Consider the following 23986-nt stretch of genomic DNA (forward strand, 5'->3'; position numbering starts at 1 on the left):
TCTGGAAGTGTGTTTCCTAGAATTTCCATAAATAAACTAGAAAAATGTGATCTCTAAATCTGGAATAGAAAGGTAATTTCCCTTGTTATGAACAGAAATAAATGCTTTATTCTTGTGCCGGCTGGGCTGGGTGGGGGGAGGTGTAGAGGCATCAAAGCCTGAGTACTAGAAGCTGGAGAAGATAAATGGGATTAATATGTGGAGAATTGTGTGCTATAGGTTGGTGTTTGGCCTTTTTGATTCTGCTGAAGTTGTTCGTGTGAGTTCAGTATCCTTTACTCCTTTTTCCTATGGATTTATATGCTTTCTTAGCCTTTGCTTTCAGTGCTATCCGAGGCTGCAACAAAAGCTAGATTGAAGGAGAAGTGATTACACTTCCTTTTGGCCACAAAATTTGCAGGATGACTGGTTAATTGAGGGTTAGAGTTTAGCCTGTATTTACTTTATATGGACACATACTGGAAACAGCTAAATGAGAGGGAAAAAATTTACCTGAGTGGCAAGTGGGTTTTGTCCTCATTATTTATCTGGTGGTGGTTTTTACTGGTCATGTAACACCTGCTTCAGAGTTGATAAAACCCCTCTGAGAGAAGGAGGCTCTTTCAGGTACTGGGTGGGTGGGGACGGAATTTCTTAGGTCTTCTAGCCAGGCAAATAAATCATGTGAGTTAAAGTTACATTTATTGGCATTTTAAAGATGATTAAAATCATTTCAGTTTACAGACAGGAATGCATACTGTAAAATTTCTAGTCTCTTTGTATATATGCTTTTACTGTCTCAGAATAGGGCTATTCTATATTTGGTTGTTCTGAAATTTTAACCTTTTCTTTTAAGTGGTTTTCATTTAATGGCAAGGAGGTATTTATCAGGAAAAAATTTGATAAAAGTGCAACAAATCTCTGTATCCCACCTCACTCCCCACCCCAAAGTGGGTTAGTTTACCATAAAACTGTTCTAAAAGGTATTTTTCATAAAATCCAGATATATTAGTCTTGAATTCTGTTTAAATTCCAGCATTAGCCTATGTGATTTTCTCTTTTCGTAGTCCGTAGACTATTTCATAGAATCACAGAATGACCTGGGTTGGAGGAGACCTTAAAGATCATCTAGTTCTAACCCCTCTGCCATGGGCAGGGACACCTTCCACTAGATCAGGTTGTTCAAAGCCCCATCCAACCTGGTCTTGAACACAGCCAGGGATGGGTGTCCACAGCTTCTCTGGGCACCCTGTTCCAGTGCCTCATCACCCTCACAGTAAAGAATGTCTCCTAATATGTCATCTAAACCTACTCTTTCAGTTTGAAGCCATTTCCCCTTGTCATTCCCCTACATGCTCTTGTAAGTAGTGTCTCTCCTTTCACCATAAAGCGTTCTGGGATTGTGTCAGGTTTAATCACTTCAGTAGAGAATGTAAATTATAGTAATTGAGAAGCCAATAGGAGAGGCATTACTGTGTTCCTGAAGTCTTGCTGAATGAATTGTCCAGACTATAATGTATAAGTGTAGTACTGCTGTTATCATTTTAGAGCAGTATTCAGTGGTTTGGATTCAAATGCTTATGCACAAAATGGATGTTATAAATACTTAACCTGAAGAGATGGCTGCCTTTTGTACTGTTGTTTCCTTATTTTGGTTTATTGTGCTTAGTAAATTGCTAAAGTTTGAATATGCTACAATTTGTTAAGGATCTGTCATGTAATCAGTTGATTTTTCTCTGTTGCAGGGATAGCTTTATCTTAATACATCTGAAAACTTAACATTTAAATTACATGACAAATTTTGATTGTAATTTAAATCTCTGTCAGATTTTGTTTATATCTCAAGAGTGACAGGTTGAATGAGGTTGATTGTTGGTTTGGTTTGGTTTTTTAGACATTATTTGATAATCAGATGAATGCTTCAAAAAAGGAAGACTCAGAAAGCATTAATAAAAATGACACTTCAAAGAAGATGTCTGTTGAGAGAGTTTATCAGAAAAAGACTCAGCTTGAGCACATCCTCCTCCGTCCAGATACTTACATTGGGTCAGTTGAACCCTTAACTCAGGTAAGTGTCACTAAATTTACAGTCTTAATGGTTTTTGTTGTTTTAATGAGGAAATACCTATTCTGGCTATTAAATAGATGCATCTCTGTTTTTCTCAGCATTCTGAATTATAAAGTTAAAAACTGTGGTCTTGTTTATGTACGCATGTGTAGGAAAGGGATGAGATAAGACTTGCTTTAAGGCATTGAGTACTTGGTTCATCTGAAAAGATACGATCAAAAAATATTGAAATCCAGTCAAAACACAAGCACACACGTATGTGTGTAAACAGACAGTTATGTGTGTGTAAACCTGTGCACACAAACATGCTGATATGCACACACATATGTATGCATATTTGCAAGTAGCATTTGTTGTAGGTCCAAAAATGCTTTGGTCCGTTTGTTTCGGTAGAGAACAGAGACTTTAAGCCTCCTGCTGGCACTTTCTTCAGCTGTTTTAGTGAAGTTGCAAATTGGTTTGAACTTCACTGTCTGTACTGTTGGCAGTTCCCCACCAAGCAGAAATAATGGATTTTCATTATGGAATTCTTTGTGGGTACAGTTGTAATTTTTGCGGACTTCTGCTCTTGTCTTGAATGGCTGCAGTAATCAGACTGTAAGAGGAAAGTTCCTGAAGGAAATAGATCTTACAGAATCATAGGCTGGTTTATCAAGACAGTAAATACTTTTATTTTATTTTGTTTACATGTAGTTAATGTGGGTTTATGATGAAGATGTAGGAATGAATTGCAGAGAAGTTACCTTTGTTCCAGGCTTGTACAAGATCTTTGATGAAATCCTTGGTAAGTATTTTTAGCAATAATACTGCCTTAGCATTATGGAGTACAAGCTTTTCTGAGTGCTCTCGAAGTACATCAAATTGTATCTGAGTTTAAATCACACACTTGAGTCCCGCTAAACTATAGGGCATAAAAATCTAGTGTCTTCCGGAACAGTTTAAAAGGGAAGAGTTTTCAGCTGAACTTGTAAAAAAATCTAAATATTTGTTCCTGAATGTCCAAACTAGATTATTTTTATGATCAATATTGTTACTTGATTTTTAATCTGTGAAGTCTATTAGGGCTACAGTTTTAAGTGGCATTTGAAAGAAGAATATTCCTCTGAAAGAATGCAACTTCTGAATGGTCTGAGTGTTCACTTACATCATCCTTTCATCAATCATTAAAACTTCCTCCTTCTGTACAGAGGGATAATGATGGTAGTTTTCATGGATAATTTCTAGACTTCTGACAGTTTTAAAATAAATAAGTATCATACTGCCATTAAAAAGGACTATGACTGAGGCACAAAAAAACTATTTTTAGGAAATTTTGTCAAAATTCTGAGTTACTGTGACTTACTGGTTGATGATGTTCTATTGGTGAAAGGCACATACTAATCAGCAGTAGAGATGTGGAGTATCTGAATACTGTACTGTCTGCTGAACTGGTATTTTGGCTTAATTGACATGAAATCCTGGGCTTCAGCTTTTATGAAGTTCTGTTGTAAGGATTGGTAGGATTACCTCATGAATTAAATTATGGTCTACTGAGGTCAATTTTGTTGTGACCTTCATGAGGTTCACAACTTCTCCACATCTCTAGAACTATGTTTTACAGCATTACTCTCTTTGAGGCAATAAAGACTATATCTTTACCAGGTGGAAAAGAATGCTTGTTTAATTTTTTTATATTATTTTTAACTTATTACTTAATTTGATAAACACGGAAATGAAAACCTTTAATCACTTCTGTTTTGAGTGGTGCCTCATAAATCTGATTTTTTTTGGCTTTTCATGTTAGGGAGAGTCCTTCCATATTGTCCTCTTCAAAAGGAAGATGACTATCCTGTCATTATTGTAGTACTTCATGGCTTATTGCTGCTTTATGTAGCACTAATAAGTGCTCCAGAGAGTGTGGTTTGAGAGCTAGGGGTCAGTGTAATAACCTTATGAAAATGGGACATTTTAACTATGCATGGTTTTGAATTAAACTGCACTTCATGATTTTAGCAAAAGCACCTTGAAATATCTGATCTTAAATTGAGGTCCTTGTCAGCTGTTTAGATAGAGTTGGTGTACTTTGATGATTTGGGGTTTTACCTTTATCTGTTTCATGGATGATGAGATGGATCATCACTGGATGCTGAAAATGACTGTAATGTGTTTTCATGTTTAGTGGCCACAGTTGCATTTCTGCTTTCTGTAGTTTGTATACACGGCGGTGCAGTTTAATTAAATTCTGATCAAATGTTAATTTCCAATTACCCTTATTTTCATCCTAAACTGTGTAGACTGTTAGTTAAAAGTCTCACAGGCTCTTTAGAGAGAACTTTTGCTGCAGTCAAAACACTCCCTAATGGATGTGACTTTTTTGGTGGGTTTCAATTTGTAAACTGGTCTGGTGATGCATGTAAGTTTCTAGGGTTTTTCACATACATGCTGCAATAAATATCCAAACAAGAACAACAGGAGAAGAATGAAGTGCTCAGTATGTTAAGAACAGTTATGAGCTCACAAAATATACTTCTCCATTTATTTCTGACCTAGTCTAACTGCTTAAAATAGAGTCAGTAATTATAAGAAGGTTGAAAAATACCTTCTTGTAGATACTTGGTTATATTTATAGACTGCAGTGCTAAGATACAGAATATATCAAAAGAGCTACCAGATTAAGAATATACCTGGACTATTGTAACTGGTGGTGGAATATGTATAAAATCAGTTTTACAGACCAAGAGATTAATAATTGCCTATGAAGTGTTAATTTGTGCTACTTTGTTTCATAGTAAATGCTGCTGACAATAAGCAGAGGGACAAGAATATGACTTGTATTAAAATATCCATTGATCCGTAAGTAAAAGCATGTTTTCATTTGCTTTCCCTGCCAGTGCTATTGCAGTTTAGATTTTTACAAATTATTTTACTAATGAAATTGGATTTATTGAAAACAGAATATTTATGGAATTATTTCCATTAGCTTCACATTTTAAGATGAAGAGGTGAATTAAAAGTGGTTAACAGTAAGTGCTACCATTCTGAAATTATAATAATTGCTTTCCTGAACCATTCATCGATGCTTGATTGAATGAAACTTAAAACCAGAAGATCATAAAATTTATGATAAATTGAAAGCTTGGCAGTGCATAACTATAGCCAGACAGGTTTCTTCACAAATCTTAAATACCAGCTTTCAGGTTTTGTAACACAATTTTGCATCTCTTGAACTTCTCTGTTAATTCCTTTAGCATTAGGATAAGACTGTGTTTGAATTAGTCATCTGTATCACACTGAAACTTCATATTACAAATACATCATTACCACTGTTTTTTGAAAACGAATACTTGGAGAGATAATTTTTACTGATAAGTACTGAATTTAAATAGGTGCTGATTAGGTTCCTTTAGTAGTAGCTTTTCAGTGACATTTAACTGAATAATAAATTATTTAGAAACCTAGTTTTCAGACCTAACCTTTAGGCTAAATATTCTGAGAAGTGATTTTTCTACTTTCATCATGGTGTGGGAGGGAAATGGTAAATGTGTAAATCTGCCTGACCTGTCCTGATTTTGAACTCTCTAATACTCGAAAATGAAAATGCTGTGTTGGAGCTAGAAATATTAATGATGCCAGATATTGATGGATTTTGGCACTGATACATAAAATAAGTCACAATGTTTATCATAACTTGGAAATAACGGTTTTAAACAGATGATAACTTGTCTGGATGGACTTCAATGAAACCTTAAAAGCAACATCTCTAACTTGAGTGTAATTCTGTCACTAAGCTTCAGGATCCTGTTGCAGATCATGCTGATAACGAAAGGTCTTCAAACAGATTTTTGGGGGTTTTTTTGTGGTATGGAATACTGTCATGTATGGACAATTAAGCTCCTTCTTCCAAGACATCTAATAAGCAAAAATGAGTGGGGTGTTTTGTAATTAAAATTGTTAGAGCTCTAAGTAAATGTGGTAAGAATATGGTCTTTTGCTATATTTTTATGTAGTTATTTAAACAGGTATGCAGAAGTCTGTTTTCAAGATTGCATTCATTTGCTTAATGTCTTCACTATTTTATAGGGAATCAAACATTATCAGCATATGGAATAATGGAAAGGGGATACCAGTTGTGGAACACAAAGTGGAAAAAGTATATGTACCTGCTTTAATCTTTGGGCAGCTACTAACTTCCAGCAACTATGATGATGATGAGAAAAAAGTTACAGGCAAGACTATTTAATGTGCTTGTTTTATTCGGTTAAGTCATTGTGTGCCTCTTCAGTATGCTTCCCCTCCTTAATTTTTCTCTTTCTGTTTCATGACAGGTGATGACTTAGTTACCGTTATTATAGCTCTTTATTAGAGTAAAAAGACTTAAAGGAAATATCTTACTTTTCCTTTTTTAATACCAATATTTACAGAGAACTTTACATCTCCAGTGTCAGAACTTTACATCTCCAACTCATTATCAAGTAACAAACAACATACTTCTATATTTTAATTGTAATGTATATAAGTATTTAAACACTTCTGCTCCTGAAATGTAGGGAAAAATAAATTTAATAATTTAGGACATGATTTATTATCCTGAATTTAAACTGATCCTATTTTACTCTATGTTGTTTTTTTCAGGTGGACGCAATGGCTATGGTGCAAAACTTTGTAACATATTTAGTACAAAGTTTACAGTTGAAACTGCTTGCAAGGAATACAAACACAGCTTTAAGCAGGTATAGAAGTGTTCAAAATGTCTTTGCTGTAGTTACAGATTTAAAATCTAACACATATATTTTAGGATTATTTAATGAATTGGATAGTTTCTCGTTCAAATGGATGTGCAGAGTTTTCAGGCTAGGTTAGTTCAGTCAGTAAAAATTGGTATCCCTATGTGTTAGGCTTTTTGGGTAAAATAACACTTTCTTTGGAGTGTTAGGTGACTAAAAAACCCAAAATTCTATTTCTATTAAAACTAAAGTATGTTCGTGCACATGTGAAAAGGAATATATTCAGTTGAAACATTTTGAAGTTGCTGTTGTATAATTTGTCAAAAAATCTTTCTACTTAGCTATGCAAACATGGAAACAATTATCTGTGTAATTTTGTCTGTGTTAAGAAACAGATTTTTCAGTGTTTATGTCATGAATTTAATTAGCCCCACATGGACTTAAGTGTAAACCCCCCCCACTTGAACCCATTGCTCATTGTTAGCATACAGACCAAGGGCTGAATGTAATGCGGTCTACTGTATATAGCTTTGAGATGGCCACCTTTCTAAAAGTTTGAAATACTTTGGCAGTATTAGATACCAAAGTTCCTTGGCTTTACAGTCCTTCCCAGCTGGTGGCTTTCTTCTCTTACTTTCTGGACAAGTAATTAATTTCTGGTCATGCTGTCATATCACTACATAAATGATACATTTAATCTGTTATGCCTGTCTCTTAAAATATGTAATATTTTCTGCTGACTGCCAAAGGGCAAATTAATATTGGTTCGAGTGTACTTTTTGAGAATGACTAAATGCTTTACAACTTAAAGTGCTATGTTTTCCAGTATTTTCAAAATTTGTGAAAATTTATTAGAACTGAACTTCAGTGTATGCTGTGAGCAGACGTTCTGCTTGATCATGCAGATGTGCCCATGTTCTTAGAGAGGGAATACAAGACTCCTGAGTTTAGCCTGTACCCGCTGGGGGGGTTTGTTTTCTGGCACACTGCACGGCCGCCAAAATGGTGTCTTGGAGACTACTGAGTCTCTGCACAGGAACTAATAAGCCTCTCTGTAGAGGTGGGAGTAGCTTGAAAGAGTTAAACAGATGGGTACAAGGACTGTAATCCCAGCTCACTTGTATCTAGTTTAATAAATTCTGTGGGAGGCTCCATTTGCATCAGAATCATGTCCATCAATGTAATAATACCTGTATGTTTACAGAAACCGAAAATGTGCTATCACCTATGCTTGTGCCTATCTTTGTAAATCAGCTAACTTCGTGTAGTGTTTTACCAGAGGAACTTCTTCTAAAGAAGTTCATGAGCTTTTTGTTGTGTAACTGTTGCAATCCTAGCATAGCTGGAAAAGGGAATAAAGGAGGAGGATAATGTGTTGTAAACTAACATCTAAAACGTTTTGTTTCCAAAGACTTGGATGAACAACATGATGAAGACCTCTGAGCCCAAGATTAAGCATTTTGAAGGTGATGACTACACATGCATTACATTCCAGCCAGATCTGTCTAAATTTAAGATGGAAAAGCTTGATAAGGATATTGTGGCCCTCATGACAAGACGAGCGTATGATTTGGCTGGGTCATGCAAAGGAGTCAAAGTCATGTTGAATGGGAAGAAACTACCTGTAAGAACATCACTTGATGTATCTTGAGTGAGCTGAGTATTTGGTGCAGAGAGTAGTGACTGTTACCTGTTGCTTGTAGGTAAATGGATTCCGCAGCTACGTAGATCTTTACGTTAAGGACAAGCTGGATGAAACCGGAGTCGCGCTCAAAGTCATCCACGAGGTCGTGAATGAACGGTGGGATGTGTGCCTCACTCTGAGTGAAAAAGGGTTCCAGCAGATCAGCTTTGTAAATAGTATAGCTACCACAAAGGTGAGTGGTTAGATCAAATGGTAAAAATGGAAATGGTAAAATGCATGCTGAGGCTGTGCCCAGTCAGGTGTTTGATAAAAAAGTGAATCTGGGTTGCTATAAATAAATAGGTGAGCTAATCCTCTGCATGAGAGGAACTGGCAGAGCAATTGGATGCAATCAAAATACATTCATAGCAGTATTTCTACATAAGCACTAGTTTTGACAATGCTAGTAATCATTATCAGTGATACCAATGTCTTATGTGAGCATACATGGTGTTGAAGAAAATTACTGGAACTGATTTATTTCTTCCTTTTTAACACATTGTAATGACATAATTCTGAAAGTAAGGTAAAAAAATGTACAAACCCCTTTAAGGCTACCAGTAGCAAGTTTTGGAGGGCAAAAATGACTTTTGGTGTCCTTGAGAAGTGGCTGTCTGATGTATAAAATTGGCCTGAAGTGTTGAGATTAATTTTCTTTTATTTGTGTATCTTCCTAAGGATATCTGGGTTTTCTTTGCAACTGTAGTAGTAGTGATATAATAGCAAAGAAAAATCTTAAGTTATGCTAAAGCAGCAATGTGGTCAGCATACTAAATAAAGTACAGCTCGGTGCTTCTCAAATTGTGGGGGTGGTCAGGCACCAAGGGAATCACCTGAAATGAACCAGCATAACTCTCATTTATGCCCTTTTGGCATGAACCGGGTTTAGGGATCTGTGATCCACCATGGTGAAAAAAAGTCTTTGTCACTTCTGCTCTTCACAAACTGCACTGGATGAGTGACCCAACAACTAGGCAGTTTAGTTGTTAGATCTAACTGAGCATTCTAGTTATTAGAGGTAGCAGATCTAACAAGCTAGATTTAACAAGACTAGAACAAGCAGTCCTAGTAGTTGGTGAGACTGTTTCTAGAGAATCTTAACTGTGAGCTTTCCAAAAGATGGGAAAGATAAGAATTGGTAATCAGACGCTTTGAAACCTGTCCTTGCTCAGATCTCTGTTGAAAGCGTCAGAAGAAAATTCTAATGCTAGCGCAAATGGTTTGTAAGCACCAGTGGTTACACTTAAATCTAGCAGGTGCACAGGAATGTCAGTGTTAATCTTGGTGTTAGGTGATGTGCAGCCAGTGTTTGCTGGGCTATAATTTTTATTATGTAACTTCTTTTCAGTCTCTCACAGTGTAGCTGAACAAATGTTCTGTGGTAACAGGGCAAGTTCATTTCATTGTAGAATATTTACTTTCTAAGTAAATATTCTACATTGCAATTAAAAACTTTGTCAAAACTAGGGATGACAAATCTGGTAGTTTAAGGGTTCCAACTTTGTTTTAGTTCAGGCTCCTTTGTGCAACATAAAGAAGAAAAATAGCATGACCTTAAAGATGCGGACAATACTTTTATGAGGAAACTGGCAATGTAGAGAAACTCCATTACGCTTGATACTAGGCTAAAAAAAGTGTTTGGAAATACTGAATACTTCCTGACTCCTAAGTAAAACATATTGCATACACTTACTCCAAAGATTTTGAATTTTACTCTTCTGGATCAATTTTCACATAATGCAGTTACACATACATTGTTATTATATATTCTTTTGGAATATGCTCAGAAAAAAGTTCTGTTTATTCTTCAAAGGTAAGTGTTGTAATTTCTAGTTTTCCCCACTCTCATGATCCATGCCTTACATGTGTGACTGGGTGTGGGATTTTTGGGGTGGTGAACCCCTTTCACTAGCAATTGATGTGCAGCTACCCACTGACGGGACATAATGTGTAGTAATTAGCTGCCTCAGCTGCCTGCCCCCTTAACTGCTAACAGGTGAGGAGCTCATTCCAGCTGTTAATTATCACTGTTTGCTGAAAGCTTTTTGTTTCTGCATCTGGATAAATTTCAGCCAGCCATAACTTTCCCCCCCACCTTTTTTAAACTTGCTATAAATTCCAAACAATTTTTTTTTGGGTTGCTGGTGTGGTTTTTTTGAGGGGTGTTTGGGAGGTCAGGCAGTATGTTGAGGTGCAACTCCCTTGTTTAGTTCTTGTAAATTTGTTACCTTGGTCAGCTCCCCATTTATTCAAAATTTTGCCATAGTAGACCACCACAGACTTCAATTTCAAGCTCTGATACAGCGTTTGAAGGAATGTTTACAGCTATGAGAGTTGTACAGATAACCTGTAGTGAGACTTGTAAACTGATTAAATGTGGTCTTCTCAAGTTCTGAATTTCAAATAGTGCCTGTGGTAGAAATTGTAGTAGAAAGTTCAGCTATTAACATAGCAGTGTAATGATAACTTTAATATGGTGGCACTGTTAACTGTAATACTACTAATCATTTTAGCAGAAATGCTGAGCCTACACAGTTGCAGTGTTAGAAGGTAGACTTGCATGGAGGGAGAATCCCAACCTGTTAAAATTTGCTGGAGTTCAGCAAGAAATTCAGGATTATTGTGGATTTTGGATTTATTTTCATAAAATAAATACAATAAAAAAAAGAGAAAAAGAAAATACGATTGAAATTGCATAACTAATTAAATGAAAACTTCAAATTTATAGTTAGCTTCTGAATTTTTCTGCCATATCAACCATTTATCTGTCCACAGAATTTAAATATGGCTCACCTCCAAATAGATGGAAACTGTTGGCTATGATAAGAATAGAATGTGTATAGGAGGCAGTCAAAGCTTCATTTTTAAGATTTTTGTTAGCACTTAATTAGAGACCTTTGCATCCTGAAGTTTGCAAGACTGGGATTCTGTCGTTACCTTCTGGAAAAAGAAGGTTATGCAGTTCTAGCGCTCTTTTCCCATAATTCAAAAGTTGTAGTAATCTTTGGCAGCCCTCTGGACTCGGAGAGTATTTTTGCCTTTGTGTCTTGTATGGAATTGTTCTGACAGCTGGGGCAGTTCCAGGCTGTTCTGGTCCCATAGTGGGTACATTTGCCACCTGCTGGTGAAATGGTTGGGAGGGCCCCAGCTCTGAGCTCTGAACATCCCTCACTCACAGCTGCGCACTTAAGAGTGGACTCGGGAATGGGGAACTGCTGTAATAACTAGTGTCTCCTAAGAACAAGAATTACTGGTAAATTGCTGGTTTTCTTGATATGTCAGATGCTACTTCTAGCAAAATTTAAAAATTGCTAAAGTTTTAAATGCAAAAATATACTGAGATGTTCCCGTAAACACAAGTTTTCAGTAATGTGATGAGTAAAAGAAATGCATTTCAAGACTGCCACTCAAGTGTGGAATGATTTTGAAATGTGTAATTTGATATTTTGCTGTAAGAGCTTTTCTTTACAGTTCAGAAATGGATTTATTTTTCTTTAAAGTGGCAGGATATTGATAGATGAGCTTTCAATTGAACTCTCTCTCTGTTGAAACTCTGTCATCCATATGTGGATAAAAACAGTTGTGTTCTAATTTTGACAGCTTTTGGGGTTTGGATGTGGGTTTTTTAGTTGGTTGGATTTTTTAGAAGAAATGCCATGAGAAAAGACTTTATATGGTGCTTCTAATGGTTTGTGTTGCTGTTCCAGTAGATGACTCTAGGAACTGACAGAAACCATAGATGGTTTCTTTGAGGGGCAAGTACTGGTTTGGTTATGACTAATAATATTTACTAGCTTAACCATTTTGGTTTTATCTACTCTGTTTTTTTGGTTTTTTTAATCTCTGTGTTCTGCATGAAGCTGTGAACACAGCTGCTATCCCATCAATTCAACTTCTTTACCTCTTCAGTCTTTTCAGATGCATATACTGCCTTAAAATGTAGAATCCTAACTTTTGGGGTTTGATTGCTAGTTGTTTTCCTCTTTTTGGCTGCTGTTTATTCTTGGTTTTGTTTTCTCTTATTTCTTATCTATCCTATACTTCCTCGTACCCATCTAAAGCTTTTTTTCCTTCTCAGTTCTGTTTTAAAAACAGCTTTAAAAAAGGAGCATTTTTCTGTTTGTGGCTTCATGATGAAGGTCTCCATAGCCATGTGTTCTTTATTTTGTCTGTCCTAATGCAGACTGGTCTGAACAGGAACCAGTATTTAGTCTGTATTTTTTGTAAGGTGCTAACTTATCTAAAGCAAAGGTGACCTGTGTAAAATATGGAGTGGTGAGTTTGGTATGTTTTCACTTTATGGGATATCCCTGCATCACTCCACTTTTTGTTACAAGATTTCAGTCAAGTATTATGAACTTCCTATGACAGCCACTAGAATTTTAACATTTTATTAATATTTTGGCCTTTTTCTCTACAAATTTAAAAGGAAGGCATTTGAGTAATTGATGTTTTAACTTCTGTCATCCTCACTTGAATGAAGACTAAATGATGTGGAAGAGAAACTTTAAAACAGATTTTTCTATCTTATGCTGCAACTCAGTGTGCATGGATTTCTATATTTGAGTATGACTACAGGAATTTTGTTAGTGCAGCTAAAAGCTGTTAGGAAATTCAATGGCTATTTTGTTTATTGTTTGTTTTTTTTTCTCTTCTCTCATTCAGGGTGGTAGGCATGTTGATTACGTGGTGGATCAGGTTGTGGGCAAACTGATAGAAGTGGTGAAAAAGAAGAATAAAGCTGGAGTTTCAGTCAAACCATTTCAGGCAAGTAACTTTATACAAAAATATTGAAAAAGTTGAATGTGGGAATTTTGTTGAGTAAATTGGTTTCTATGTTTTCAACAGGTGAAGAACCATATATGGGTTTTTGTTAATTGCTTGATTGAAAACCCATCATTTGATTCCCAGACAAAGGAAAACATGACATTGCAGCCTAAAAGTTTTGGGTCCAAGTGCCAGCTATCTGAGAAATTTTTTAAAGCAGTAAGTAAAGCCTTTTTTTTTTTTTTTTCTCCTCTGTGAATCAGGAATTGACACACTGGACCAAGTATATGTGTGCTTTGTAGCAGAAGATTAGGTATAGTTCATTATGTACTTCAGTGATATTTGCATACTCTGGAAATGGGGTGAAGGAACTTCTGTTCATTCTCTGGTCTTAATAATGGATGCAATGACTGTGTTTTGACTGTTGCCCTGGATTTCAAAGTGAGTTTCACCTGATCAACTTGTTTGTTGGAGATTCTGGTATTTACATGGGTGATATGAGTTGGACTCTTAAAATCTAAACATAGTCATTGACCAATGTTTTTTGTGTTAAAATATTTTTCTGAACTTGAGAATATTGTATACCTTACTCTTTGGTATCAGTCCTGTTTCACTGGAGTGAAAAGAGAGGGAGAGGATATGTCACATTTACTTGTTCTTCCAGTAATCAAGGAAGTGCAAAATGGTGCCTGTAGTACTCCAGGTGATCATTATTGTCGAGCAGCAAGTTTAAAAAGTTTTCTGTAGATGGGCTAAGAATTTCTGTTCTAAATGAATGTATTTGTAGAAATACATCAGAGAGGGTTTACCTCTACTACATTTTCATACAATGAAGAGAAAGTAGAATTCTGTTAGCCAGAACTCTTTATACTAAGTCCTATTTAGCACCAGTATCCTAAAATGAAACTCCAATAGTAAGGAGAACAGTGCCACTGCTAATACTCCTGGCATCAAAACTTTACTGATTGTATAGTGTTTTATTATTCTAATTCTATGTTATGGGTGACATTCCTATAGAATTTAGAGGGGAAAAAAATAACCCAGCAGTCTTGTATAACGAAATCTGAAGAATGAATGCATGCTGTATTACCATCAGCAGGTTTGATTTATAGTGTTTCTAATATTCCCAGGAGTAAACACTGATTTCCAGATGCATTAAATGTGCTGCACAATCTCAACAATGAATGCTGTATTATGGGGGATAATTAAAAGCCAAAGCTCACAGTATTTCACTCCATCTGTGTTTTCTTTTGATGTGAAACAAAATCTAAAGCAGTTTTAGTTTAGAAAATATACTATATGCTATTTTTGTTGCAGATGTGTTTCTAGAATCAGTATCAGATTATCAAGTGGTTGGTAGAAAGCTCATTCTCAAATAGTTTTGGTTGTCTTTCAGCCATTTTCAGTCATTTCCAAAGAAAAATTAAATGGTTGTAAATATCCTGTAAAGATTCTTTTTGCTCTCAAAATCCAGGAAACAAGTGCTTAGTACCTAAAATGTCTCAGCGCATCAACTACACAACCTCTTGTTAGGTCTCAGACCTCCTTTGCTCTTTCCATCAGTTATGTAACTGGTGGAAAAGGAAGCTCCTTTTGTGTTGTGTTTAGGTTGTAAATGCATGAAGTGCTAAATAGTAAGGTGTGTGTTAATTCCTTGACCTTTCATATGTTGCAGTTTTTAAAATGTAGAGGACTTTAGAAACAGTGTTAATGATTCAAAACTGAGATGTAGGAAATCTGCTATCTGAAGCTTTATTTTTCTCATCCACAATTCTAATTTGTTGCTTGTAGGCCTCTAACTGTGGTATCATAGAGAGTATTTTGAATTGGGTCAAATTTAAGGCACAAACTCAACTGAACAAAAAATGTTCATCAGTGAAACACAGTAAAATCAAAGGCATTCCGAAACTGGATGATGCTAATGATGCTGGTAAGAGCACTTATTTTTAATTTCTTTAATGTTTCATAAATTTTTCACAGACATGACAATTTGAAACCTGACTTTTATTTCTTATCCATATGTGGTTTTTAATAAAAATCTTTCTTGTTTTCTAAACCTCCTGGAGCTAGAATTCAAATGTGATGGTGAGTTTGGTATCAGGAACACTGTCCTCTTTAGGGAAGAGAATTAATAACACTGAACAAAAATGGCAGTCTAGGTTGGTATTGGGAGGGTGTAAATCTCCTAACTGTGGTTTCCTGCTAAATAGTGTTTCCAGTATTCCATTTTGGAGGTGAGTGGTCTTCTTGACCTTTCTAATGTAGAAAGATCAGAATCTTTATACGGTCAGAAGCTGTAGGAAGTAAATCATGTAGTGTGCAGACCTGAGGGAACGGTTCAAGAGACTTTTTTCATTAGACTTTAAATGCCATTAGGCTCCTGTCTGGGAATATAGGGCAAACTGGCAATCTCTGCTGGCTTGCTTCCTCAGCACAGACAGGGATCAGGATCAGCTGGCAGTCTTTGTGCCAATAGCAATGAGATGGGAGTTGTTCTGGAAGGATTTGAGGGGCACACGTGGCTAAAGAGCTCAAAATGTTGTCGGTCTGTGTTAATTTTAGTTGGGTTTTAATACATCCTCACATTAAGCAAAGGTAGGGAAATTGAAATGAAGTAGGTGGGTGGGCTGAGTAGCTAAAAGCATGTAAGATTGATAAGGAGGCTTGGTTTTGGTTGGGTTTTTTGTTTGTTTTGGGGGGTTTTTTTGTGCTTCAGCATCCAAACCAGAGATGACTTGATGAGATGATGATAAGATGCTTCTAATTTTCCTCCCTTTCTTGTTGGTTCCTTGGTTATTAATTTTTTTAATGGAGTTTCTTCAGTATTTAATTACTTTTTTATTTATTCAGATGTCATGTTTTGCCTCAAAAGTTGATAGTTGCATCTACTCTAGTATTTTGCCTGTGGAATTTTCACTCCTTACTCAGATATATGGCCCTGATATTTTTTTTTTGCTGAAAAGATTGTGTGCTTGGAGAAATGATATGTTTTCATGGATATCAAGCCTAGTGCTCCTAGCAGATATAATGAATGATTTTGGACACACTTTCTTCGTAGTTTTTTTAGCTCTGCTTTGGAGACCAGGCTTCAAAATAATTTCTTACTCATTTTTTTGACTGGGGGTGAGGGGAAGGGAGAATCTCTAACAGGGGAGCTAATAAAATTTTCTATTGCTTTTCATCCTGAAACTTCCTCAGCTAAGAAGGCATATAGGGATTCATTTGGGCTAAAGCTTTGCATGGCTTAAATGCCTGTTACCCAGGTATTTCTCTGCTGCCTAATTACTGTTTCATGTTGAGGGAACTCTTCATCTGCTGAGGAGGCTTAGCCAGGTATTGGTTTATTGAAATTCTGGAAGATACTGGATTTCTGACATTGAAGGCATTGCACATTCTGGGTGGACACAGGAAGTGCAGCAGGGAGAGAACAGGCTCTGGCCACAGACACATCTGACTTTAGTTATTCCTCTGGTTTTTAGATTTTATCTTTACTTCAAGAATGAATTTGTAGCTGAGGTCCAGCATCCACAGGTTTCTTGTGTCCCTGGTATCCCTGAGCGTTTTAGTCATTGCCAGTTTGCTTAAGAACAGGAGAGAGGTGTATCTCTAGAGTGATGCACTTGCTGCAGATTTCTTCCCCCTTCTCTGTAAAGAAAGGGTCCTATACCTGGTCATTCTTGCTTTCTTGTGATCTTGAGCAGCTGTACATAATTCTGTGGCTTGTTGGAGGAGAAGTAGAAATCAAAGCAAAAATTAAGAATATAGGATTGTAAGGGAGCAGCTAGATTACTAAATCAGGTGAAGCATAAAAGCATTTTTTGAACCTGTCAGTTCATGTAGTTTTGTCTTCGAGTTCTTTAGAGCTATGCTCAGCAAAATACCTGGAATGTTGTATTTCCGTGAAATTAATTGCTACTGATTGCATCCATTCCAGAAGAAAGTCAACCTGGGTGACGTTCAGATGTGTTTTCTGTAGTTCATTTATGAAAAATATTGGCTCTTATATATTCTAAAACAGCACACTGGTGTTTTTCTAAGTATTTGGCATCCACCTTGCTGGTAGGTAGTCACTGACAGTGTGAATAACTGCCTTAGATTGTATTAAGCCACACATCTTGATTCAGAAAACCAAAGATGCTGAATGTAAGTTCTGTGTAATAGGAAGTATGGGCTGGTTTTTACCTACCAGGTAAAGGCAAATTACAGCACACATTTTAAATGCCAGTATATTCAAAACTTCCTTATTAGCAGTAGGTGAGACTCAACCAGCTTGAAGATTTTTTGGATTCTTTCTTAACATGGGCCTTGATAAAATAGCAAAAATACTTAATGAACATTTGCACTGTTTTAAAAGGGTGGGTTCCTTTTTTCAACCTGCTTGTTATTTAGAACGTCTATTCCACTGCTGCAGTTGCAATAGGCAGAACATAAATGTCATTCCAGTTTTGAGCACACAGGCAACAAGATGCTGTGTCTTGTAGAATCAAAATTACACTGTTAGTAAAGATTTATTTTTCTGTTTGAGAAATTTGTGAGGTATAATAAGTGCAAATGTTCTCATCGTTTGAGCTTTTCTGACATGTTCTTCGTACAGTTGTCTGGCTTTAGATGATAGACAATAAAAAAGGGAACCCACAAAAGTGTGATTTAACAAATTACTTTTTAAAATATGCTGTGAGCAAAGGGAAAATGCAGAATGGGAAATAACTCCTGTATGTAACTCAGGCATGCATAATGTATGTGTATAAGAAATTTGCAGCTAGCAAAACGCAATGGTAAAGGTAGAGAAGCAATCTGTCCTTTTTTGTGCAGACATGTAGCAACCATTATATAAGATGTGCCACCATTGCATCCCGTTTTGCCTGTTTTGCTCCTTGTCCATAGCAATCCATAGTATGCTATGTATCCTTAGCAAGGATACTCATTGCTGTGCCATTTTAGTGGTATGAAGGCCATCCCTAGGAAGAGAAATTCAGCCTACCTAAATTAACTGATGAGAGATTAACTATAGAGTAGGAAGAATTAAACTGTATTTCTTTCATTTGAGTTACACGTCCTGGCTTTTTGCCTTCCCTCTACTTCTTCTTGGCCTGCAGGTGGCAAACATTCCTTGGACTGCACGTTGATATTAACAGAAGGAGACTCGGCCAAATCTTTAGCTGTCTCTGGCCTCGGTGTAATTGGTAGAGACAGATACGGAGTCTTCCCACTCAGGGGCAAAATTCTCAATGTCCGAGAAGCTTCTCACAAACAGGTATGTAGTTCTGTCCTTCTCCTTCTGCTGACAAATGGGTGTCCTCCTGTTTATTCTTGATTTCTAGATTTACACCTTCATATTTTAATTTTTAATTTTTTCATGAGTTTTGTGACTGGGATTTCATAGAGTACCAGCTGTTTTGAAGCCTGAGATAAGGCTTTCAATATTAACTGTAGTAGTGCAGTACTGGGATGATAAAGTTCATTTCTTCACAAGTGAAAGGAAATCTTGCTATGACTCATATTCACGTTTCACATGAGTACTTAAGACCCCTAAAACTTTGTATTTTCTCCATTGCCATGTGATTTCATGGACTCACAACATGAGTCAGCAGCCAGCAGCATTACCGCATCACCATTACTCCTGTTGCCACCCATAATTTGTCTGTAATAAGAGGTGTGCTGCACATGCCCATAAAAACAGTGGAGAAAGAAGGCACATTTGTGAGATGACTTTTTGTTACACCTGCAGTTTTCTCCCAGCTTTCCCAATCCAAAGTGCTCTGTCTGTAGCAGAGAAAGAGAGTGGTGCAGTCTTGAGAATTTGCAAGTAACAGAAGAAATCATTACAAGTGCAAAGACTTGAAGGGGTGGGAATAAAAAGCTTATAAAGTTGAGGTCAAGGTGCATTGAAAAAGTATCTATAAATCAAGACTGAGATGTTTCTGAACCTCTGCTTTTTACACTGGCTGCAAAAATAACTTTTGTACAGATTATGGAAAATGCAGAAATCAACAACATCATCAAAATAGTTGGACTACAATACAAGAAAAGCTATGAAGATCCAGAATCTCTGAAAAGTTTGAGATATGGAAAAATTATGATCATGACAGATCAGGTAAGTCTGAAATTCACAGGTTTTAATCTACAGAGCTTCTTACAGTGTGTTTTGCTGCAATTTCATAGGTTATGAGATTTCTTTAAGGGATTAATTTATTTATATATATTGTTTTGGTTGCTCTAAAAGCACAACTGATCTTTGCTGCACAAAATAGCAAGAAGCCGAAGTATTAATAAAAACATACTACTGATAATTCAAAAATATGCTGAAAGTAAGGACAAAAGTAGACAATAAATGAGGTGGTATTGCTAGCAAGTCAGGTAGAGACAAGAATGTAGGCAATTATTTTTGGAAAATCTCATGATTGAGCTATCAAGCTTCGTGCCACCAGTGAGAGCTGTGGCCAGGTTCGGCTTTTTTCTGCAAAAATTCAACTCTCTGGTGTCTGGGAGAGCTGTCTAGCTCTCAGCAAAAACATGCCACAGGCAGAGAAACTTTGAACAGCAACCATGCACTTGGCTTGGAAGAGATCATTAATAGCTCAGGGACAGTGACATTCACAGGTGGTTATTTCATACCCAGGTCCAGTTTGGAATCCAAATTAAAGCCAACTGTTCCTTTCTATGCTTTCTATCATCAGACATTGTGTTGATGTATTCAGGCCACTGAGTGGGTTTTTTGGTGGTTTTGGGAATCTGGTATTTTGTAAGATTGCCTCATGTTATCGTGTTCTGATTCAGGATCAGGATGGATCTCACATAAAGGGCTTGTTGATCAATTTTATTCATCACAATTGGCCATCACTGTTGAAACACGGTTTTCTCGAGGAATTCATCACCCCTATCGTGAAGGTATGGGTTCTGTTATTGAGATTTTATGGATTACTTACAGCACAACAGAAATGTTGATTTTGTTTGTTTGTTTTTTCAAAGGCAAGCAAAAATAAGCAAGAACTTTCGTTCTATAGTATTCCTGAATTTGATGAGTGGAAAAAGCATATGGAAAATCACAAAGCATGGAAGATTAAATACTACAAAGGTTTGTTTAAAAACAAATATGTGAACCCTATGAATAAATGATAATGATAATAAATGGGTGGTGTGAAGTTTTATTTATGGCTGTTTTCATGATAGTATCTTACATAGTGATTTTATAATATTCCCAGTAAAATAAAAGGGGTAAAATAATAAAACTTAAATTTTGAACATTGAGTAACTATTTCTGTTTATTGTACAGGATTGGGTACCAGCACTGCTAAAGAAGCAAAAGAATATTTTGCTGACATGGAAAGACATCGGATCCTTTTTCGATATGCTGGGCCTGAGGATGATGCTGCCATTACACTGGTAAGAACTCACAGAAGTGCTTCCATATGATATGTTTTAGTTTTCATTGGGTTGTTTTGGTTTTTTTTGTGTACCTGAAAAAGTACTTTGGGCAGAGAAAGAGTCTTTTGGAAAATGTTTTAAATTTTGGAATAAGCTTAATCCACACCACAAAGTGAGCTCTACCCTCTGCTTTTAGCTTTGATAATTTTGTGTGATGTGAATATCAAGAAATGTTACAGTCAGAATTTCTTTTAAAGACAGAACATACAAAAAGTACTTAGAGTAAGGCAATAGAGCCCAAACAAATTATGTTTCACATCTGCTTAGGGGTCTGTATTTTGTTTCTGAGCAAGTAAGATCAGATAAATATTGTTTATTCATTGAAGATCTATCATTGTGTCATATATGTATTCATGCATGTGCTCTACATATTTGAAGTTTTGTAGATAGTTTTGTGCAGGAAAATACTTGTGTTTCAAAGAAGGCTTGTGGAAGGACAAAGTATGAAGTGTCTGGAATGAAGCTGTTTTCTCAAGAAATATTTCAACTTATATCTACTTTAATTTGCTATTTTAGTTGTAGGTGACATTACAGAGAAAAAAAGAGGTAGGAGAGAAAAAAAAGGAAAATGGAAAAATACTCATCTTAGACAAAACAACTTTTTTCTTATACTGTGGGTACAGTAAAATGTGTGGTTTTACTAACAATTCTGATCTCTATTTCTGCAAAGAGACCTCCATACACAGGCTGGTGTAGGGAGGCCATGTTGCCAGTTATGGCTGATCCTCACTGTTAGGTAAATAGTATTCTGTCAGTCTGGGAGGAAGCTGTTCACCTCTGTTACACCTCAGCAACTACCAGCTAGTGCTGGAGCTGTATACAGAAACTTCACTTCTACTTCCACCTGCATTTCCTGTGCTGGTCACTGTAATCCCAGCCCCAAGTTTACCTCTGGGTGGTGTGTGATTACAGGCCCTGCGAGGCCTCATGATAGCTGTAATCTAGGAAAGCAAAAACTATTTCACAAAGCAAATTCCTCAGCATTCTGAAGAACTCCTTTGCTAGTAAATGAAGTATTAGAATAGCAGTTTTAAGTGGAGAAACAGAAAAAATACCCTTATTATATTTAGGAATAAATATTTGAGAACAGCTCTTAATTCTATTAATTCTATTTTTATTCTATTGAAATAATTTTTATGCTGATCCAGCTCTTGGTCATTTGTCACTTCAGTGGTCTAGAAAAGGTATAGATAAACTGAAAGGAGCCAGAAGAAAATGCTAACAATTTAGTCATGTTTTTTACAAAAGCGTAATCTTAAATTTTCAGATGTCTGGTGTTGTGAGTTATCAAGGTTTGTTCACAAATGAAGTCAGTCTGATGTAAAACATAGTGATATTGCTCAGTCCGTTTCTCAGAAACTAAGTTAGATTTAATATTTATTACACAACATTGTGTCTCCAAGGAATTGAAACTATTCATTGAGCTCCTTTGGAGTGCTCCAGTCAGAGTCCTTTGAAAAAGATGGTGCTGATGACCATGTTCTCATGCAGGAGAGTGGTTAAAATCAGGACATGATGGAGTTTCTGTATCTTACTCCCTGAGAAAAAAATGCAATACCTCAGCAACTCATAGAATTTCCCCAAAGTAGTCAAAATCTTGCTTAAACCACATACTCAGTTTTTATGTCTTCTTTTCGGAGAAGAAACTCAATGGAGGGAAACTCTGTTTCTGTGACACCACAAAGTCAGAACATTCCTGTGTCCTTTTGTAGTGATAAGTGGTTGCTGGAAAGTGATGCCTTGTCATCATGAAGGCTGAGGCCGTCAGTCAGCTGGCACAAACTCTGGCTTAGGCTTTTTGTGCAGTGTCAATTTTGTCAGGTTGTCAATTTTCATAAGAGGACTAGGGATGGCCAGTCAGGAACAGCTACAAGTTATTGACAGAGCAAAGAGGGCATGGAGAGGACAAGAGCGGGATGTTTTTTCTAATACCTTCAGTTGATTTTCTTGATGAGAGCTGATTATAGCTCAGTCTGAATGATGAACCCAACCTTAAAGCTGTGTGGGGAAAGACCTTCAAACCCATGTGTCAAAGCACAACTCTGACGTGAAGAGGGGGAAGAAGAATGATAAGATTTGTCTAAATGTGTGCAGATTTCAGGAAAGCAATATCAATTTAAATTGCAATCAGTGAGAGATCTGTCATTTCAAAAACACCTTGTGCAAAAATGTCTGAAAAGTCATGTACTGGGACTGCTCCTTAAATGTAATCGTTAGTTATATGGATTAGCTTGCCCAAATAAGCCTTTGTGAATACTTCATCAGAAAGTTCAATATACTTAAAATTCTGACTAAAGTAACATACATTTGCACAAACATTTATATGGTGATACTTTAGTGTACTTGGAATCTTTCCAGGCCTTCAGTAAGAAGAAGATTGATGACCGAAAAGAATGGTTAACAAATTTCATGGAAGACAGGCGACAGCGTCGACTACACGGCCTTCCCGAGGTGAGTACTAAATAATAGTCATAAATCTGCCAGGTGAGATTTAAATGTAATGTAGTTTTTGTATTGAATGAATAATGTATGTGTTTTTTTTCAGCAATTTTTATATGGTACAGCAACAAAACATTTGACTTACAATGATTTCATTAACAAGGAGTTGATCCTTTTCTCAAATTCAGACAACGAGAGATCTATCCCTTCCCTTGTTGATGGTAAGCTGATAATTCATTATGATTTGTTGGAATATTCCCGTTTATTGATGGTTTTTAAAGCTGTGATTTGTGTTGGAATCACTGCATTTAAGTAGAGAGCATAAGAACTTCCATGTATGTGTTTGTTAACATATCATCATAACAATGGTGTCCTGGGTGCATTAGGAAGAGCATTGCCAGGGGGTCAAGGGAGGTGATCCTGCCCCTCTACTCAGCCCTCAGATGTGAGGCCACATCTGCTGTGTCTGTGCAGTTCTGGGGTTCTTGGGACAAGAGGGACATGGAGCTCCTGGGGCAGGTTCAGTGGAGGGTTATGAAGATGACGAAGGGACTGGACTATCTCTCTTATGAGGAAAGGCTGATGGAGCTGGGCCTGTTCAGTCTCAAGAGATGGTTGCGAGGGGACCTTATCAATGTGTGTAAGTACTAAAGGGGAGGTGTCAAGAGGATGGAGCCAGGATCTTCTCAGTGGTGCCAAACAGTAGGACAAGAGGCAGTGGACAGGCACTGATGCACAGGAAGTTCCACCTGAACATGAGGAAGAACTTCTATGTTCTGGAGGGTGTGGAATCTCCGTCACTGAATATATTCAAGAGAGACTATATCCTGTGCAGTGTACTCTAGGGTGATCCTGCTCGGGGAGGTTGGACCAGATGAGCCACTGTGGTCTCTTCCAACCTGAAGAATTCTGTTCAGGAAT

The 23986-nt window shown here is 36.7% G+C and overlaps 1 protein-coding gene across 2 annotated transcripts in view; it reads left to right on the top strand.

The window, feature by feature from the left end:
* Positions 1–23986, top strand: part of TOP2B (DNA topoisomerase II beta) — a 60594-nt gene that overhangs the window by 15865 nt on the left and 20743 nt on the right. For both annotated transcript variants that reach the window (XM_039548234.1, XM_039548235.1), the window contains exons 2-18: positions 1874–2047; positions 2741–2831; positions 4816–4879; positions 6107–6252; positions 6659–6756; positions 8162–8374; positions 8454–8627; positions 13100–13201; positions 13283–13420; positions 14993–15131; positions 18298–18455; positions 19170–19295; positions 19979–20089; positions 20171–20276; positions 20475–20584; positions 22985–23077; positions 23172–23286. In XM_039548234.1, the coding sequence (XP_039404168.1) occupies positions 1874–2047; positions 2741–2831; positions 4816–4879; positions 6107–6252; positions 6659–6756; positions 8162–8374; positions 8454–8627; positions 13100–13201; positions 13283–13420; positions 14993–15131; positions 18298–18455; positions 19170–19295; positions 19979–20089; positions 20171–20276; positions 20475–20584; positions 22985–23077; positions 23172–23286 (2158 nt within the window). The remainder of the gene's footprint in view (positions 1–1873; positions 2048–2740; positions 2832–4815; positions 4880–6106; positions 6253–6658; positions 6757–8161; positions 8375–8453; positions 8628–13099; positions 13202–13282; positions 13421–14992; positions 15132–18297; positions 18456–19169; positions 19296–19978; positions 20090–20170; positions 20277–20474; positions 20585–22984; positions 23078–23171; positions 23287–23986) is intronic.

This window comes from Corvus cornix, chromosome 2, assembly GCF_000738735.6.
Source record: "Corvus cornix cornix isolate S_Up_H32 chromosome 2, ASM73873v5, whole genome shotgun sequence".
Lineage (NCBI taxonomy): Eukaryota > Metazoa > Chordata > Aves > Passeriformes > Corvidae > Corvus > Corvus cornix.